General features: G+C 52.4%; 1 protein-coding gene across 1 annotated transcript; it reads right to left on the reverse strand.

Moving 5' to 3' along the window:
- Positions 1-279: 279 nt before the first annotated feature.
- LOC136351738 (uncharacterized) lies at positions 280-3,664 on the reverse strand. Its single transcript, XM_066304012.1, has 3 exons — positions 2,388-3,664; positions 1,738-1,847; positions 280-461 (listed from the first exon to the last, which is right to left on the reverse strand). Exons 1-2 carry the CDS (start codon positions 3,498-3,500, stop codon positions 1,743-1,745), a joined length of 1,218 nt encoding a protein of 405 aa, XP_066160109.1. The 5' UTR covers positions 3,501-3,664; the 3' UTR covers positions 280-461; positions 1,738-1,742.
- Positions 3,665-4,388: the final 724 nt, after the last annotated feature.

Below are 4,388 nucleotides of genomic sequence, written 5' to 3' on the forward strand. Positions count from 1 at the left end.
AGTTTTAATTTACTATTTTGTATAATTTAATTTGGAAATTAGGTATTAGTAAGTATATAATTCCAACTTTTCTTGATATAATAATTCTGAAATTTAGAATTAATAAATACTGAGCAGTAATCGATTTACAGTCTCGATTACACTTTCCCAATATCATTCTAAAGTTAGGATTATATGGTGGCAATTATATACAGTGTCGCGACCGAGAAAATTGCATTTTCCCGAACGCTAGTGTATCAATCCCCGTCCCAGGAAAAGCCAGGGTACACCATACAAACATGATATAAAAGACACATCTTTATTATATCGATAATATTTACCTTATTACAAAGGCACTTAAGGCCTGACAATCAAAAATAAACAGCAGCGGACTAGCGGGCCTACGGCTCCATCTTCACAGGCGCTCAACTGGGGTATAAGCCAAGACTCCACCTAAGACTTCTTCTCCAAAGCTTCTCTTACTGAAGGGGGGAGAAAGATAGAGCAAGAATGAGTACAACCACAGTACTCAGCAAGCCACACCGGCGGATGCACGATTAATGCAAGGGGGTACAAGGGGTAATGATATAGGGGTTAAGTTTTGCAGAAAACAGCATTTAAAAGTCACTTAGTTGCCCAAAGCCATTTTAAAAAAAGACGATCCTAGAGCTACACAGTATTATTAATCAAGGTCGTGAACCCTCACGAACCTGCCTTAACCCAAGGCCTACGATGATTCAGACCGAACTGGCAACCCGACCCTAGGTCCCAGCTCGTCCCAAGCCAACCCAGGCCAACCATTCCACATTTTAGTTGTTAAGCAAATTTTAAGAATTAAACACTAACTTGGGTACATTGCTCGGCTTGCCCATAACCGAGGGCGCGGCTATTCGAATAGATTATACTCTGATCAGAGGTGTACATCTTTACCCACAAGACACATCTTCCTCACGTGTAACCACGTGCCACATACCACCACGGTATACGGACAGAAGACGTGACATAGTTCCCAACCCATCCTAGCCATAAACAAGAGTACCGACCCAACCCCACCTACGGCCGGAACCTCCGGGACAGGTAGGCAGGATTGAGCCCCTAGCAGCAGGACACCAGCCCTGTGCCATGACATCTCGACTACCGGGCCGCAGCTCGTGTAGCCTTCATTTGTCCTAGAGATGTCCATCGACCCCCGACTTCATCCATCTCCATCCGTGTACTTTTGTTTATAACCAGACTGAGCCACAAACTAAGCCTTACCCACTAGACATGTGGAAGTACGGTAGTGCTTTGCAACAGAGGCCCGAAGACCGGTCCTTATATGGCCGAGGTGCTACTATCAAAACCATGCACCCCGAGCCCAGCCTAAAACCATTTTGAGGGTTTTGAATAGAGGGGGAGGTGTGCGTCCAAATCCACAATAATCCAACCATTCCATAGTGTCCAAGTGATATGAATATTCCCAAAGTCTAGAGTTATGAAACCACCTAATGTTGCCTAATTAATCAGCGAAGCATCTACCTAAATTCATACTAGTGGAACCATGAATAGAGTGTCCACTAGTTGGGGTTTTGTTTATTCTAGGGTGAACAAGGTAATAATAACAATAGCAATAATAATAAGGTCATAACAAAGGTAAATAGGCATGGCTAAATAAAACAGTGATAACGCAGGAATTTAAATAAAGCGATAATGCATTAATTTAAATCAAAATAATTTTATAAACTGGGATTCAATATGCTCAAGGATGATGTGACTTGCCTTGCTCAGAGAGAACGGCCTTCCGAACCTTCGGCGACGACCACAAACCACGCTTCGAGAACCTCCGGAACGACAGAAGCTACGCGAAGCACACAAGCAAAGCTACAAGCCTATAAAGAAGCAATAACAATACATAAAAAGAAAGCACACGGTTCTTTAGGTTATAACAAACATTAGGAGACTTGAACGGGTCGATTCAGAGTTCGTATGACCAAGATATGATCATCCGAAGTTTAATGCTGTTATATGGAGATTTGCGGATTATTATAATTAGGCTTTGCAACCATAAAACATGTGTAAGCGCTAGCCTGGAAAAGACAGGAAGGCTGCGCCGTTGACATGCGGACCCCACATGTCAACCTAAAGGACCGCGGTAGACCGGGTACACAGAGACGGTCCACGGGTCGACGGAAGCGGACCCCGTGTGTCAACCGAGGCGAGTAGCCGACAAACGGACTCCACTAGACACCACGCGAGCTGCACACGTGGAAACCACGCGGCTACCGAGCGGACACACTAACACGGTCACCACGCGCACAAGCGAACGACTGCCGACACCGATACACGGGTACCGGGGCCGACAACCGCACAACGGGCACGAGCGACACCGAAAGGACGAGGACAGGGCAGCGAGGGAGAGGGATCCTTACCACCACGCGACGAGGCGTGGGAACGACAACGACGAACGGGCGCGGCGGAGACAGCTCAGGGACGATGGAGGCGAACGGCGAGGGAACGACTTCGGCGGCGATCCTTGGACGAAGGCGAGACGCGGCCGGCACAAGGCTTGACGACGCGGAGCTGAGGACGAAGATGACGACGGGGCTGCTGCACACTTGACGAAACGCGGGCGGCAGACGAGAATGTCTCGACGGAGGGATGAACGCCACGACGACCGGAAACGACGAGAGGACGACGACGACGACGACCGGGGCCGGCGAGGAGGCGACGAGGGCAGCCGGCAGTGGCTGCACGGAGACGGGGACGACGTGGAACACGCCGCTGCGATGACGATGACGGAGGCGGCGCCGCGAGACGACGAGCCGGGCGACCGACGGGACGTCGACGACGAGAACGAACGGAGACAACGACGATGGACCGCGGAGGGGTTCGGTCGAAGGGGAGGCGAGGCCGAGGGCGACCTTGCCGCTGCGATGCCGGAGGTGGTGGTGCCGCGGCTGACCGGTAAACAAGCGAGGAGGAACGGGCGGCCGGAGGACTCCGGCGAGGCGGGTGGAGGGGTTGGTGGCGACACGGCGGTGTTCCGGCGAAACCGAGGTGTGGCCGGGGAAGGAGACGATGCCACGGCGTCGACGAAGGAGACGGCGACGTCGGCCGACGCTCCGACGAGGGACAGCAGCCGGCTGGAGGGAGTACAGTGGCACCAATGCCACTGGTTGCCGGCGGGGACGCGTCTCCGGTGGTCTCCGCGTGAAACGGAGGCGACGCCAGTGGAGGGGAAGCAGCTGCGACGCTGCTGGCGGCGACGGCGCGACCGGACGACGCTCCGGCGAGGAGGGAGAGGCGGCTGGAGGCGGCCGGCGGCACGGGAGAGAGAGGACGACGGCGGGGAGAGGCGGGGCGGCCACGAGAGAGCGCGGGAGGGGGCTAAAACTGGAGAACGTACCGAGGTGGTTCCATTTTATAGGATGGGGGAGGGAGCCGGGCACGGGAGAGGGCGGAACGGCGACGGGAAACACGGCCGGCGGCCATGGTTGGTGGCCGGGAAAAGCGCGGCCGTTCCCGACGATTGGGGGCGCCATTCAAGGGGGAAAACGGGGGAAATCAAAGAGGATGGAAAGGGGATTAATTCACCCCAATTAATTTTGGAATCCAACGCTTGAATCGCGCGGATTCGAGAGAGCAAGAAACTAGGGTTCACGGGAGAGAGAGAGGAGCTGTGCGGGAGGAGGAAGAAGCGCCTGGCAGGCGGGTCCCACGCGGGGCGCGCGCTCAGCGCGCGTGCGACGCGCGTGCACGCGGGAGGGAGGGGCGGCTCGGGCAGGGGGCGCGGCTTGGGCCGAGCGGCCGGCCCAGGAGGAGAGGAGGGAGAGGCAGCCCGGGAGAGAGAGGGAGGAGGAAGCTGGGCCGAGGGGAAGGGGAGCCCAAGAGAAGGAGGGAGAGAAGGAGAGGGAGAGAAAGAGAGGGAGGAAGAGAGGACTTCCGCCGCGGGCCGAGGGAGAGAGAGGGAGGCTTTGGGCCAGACTTGGCCCAAAGGAGGGAGAGGGATTATTTTTAGCTTTTTCTTTTTAATAAACTTTGATAATTGTTTTTGTTACTTAATAATTATTTCCGGTGCTCTGAAAATTCAAGTAAAATTTGAGGGCTCCTTTTAGACCAAGGAGAATTTAACAAAAATTCTCCGGGCCACATTCGAATTTTTCTTGTACGTATTTTAGTGTTTGCCAATTTCTTTTCGAATTTTAATTAATTCTATTATTCCTTTTAGAGAATGATTTTTAATTCGGGATGAATTTATCAGACGTGACATACAGGATCATACTTAGTGTGAATTTATAGACTGACTTTTAATAAATAATTGTTATTGGACATAAGAAATTTTACTTGTCATAAACTTCAATTTTTAATATCTTACTAGCCAGCAGCACCAGCAGCACCTTGCTCACCCACTGTCGGTCATCGCACCCATC

This window comes from Oryza sativa, chromosome 9 (genome assembly GCF_034140825.1).
Source record: "Oryza sativa Japonica Group chromosome 9, ASM3414082v1".
NCBI lineage: Eukaryota > Viridiplantae > Streptophyta > Magnoliopsida > Poales > Poaceae > Oryza > Oryza sativa.

What these genes read in the sequence shown, in the direction of transcription:
- LOC136351738 (XM_066304012.1), bottom strand. Translation starts at nt 3,500, where the DNA reads ATGGCGCCCCCAATCGTCGGGAACGGCCGCGCTTTTCCCGGCCACCAA. An exon ending in CCACGCCTCGTCGCGTGGTG is followed by an intron (nt 1,848 to 2,387) that starts GTAAGGATCCCT and finishes GCTTCTTTATAG; the next exon opens with GCTTGTAGCTTTGCTTGTGT.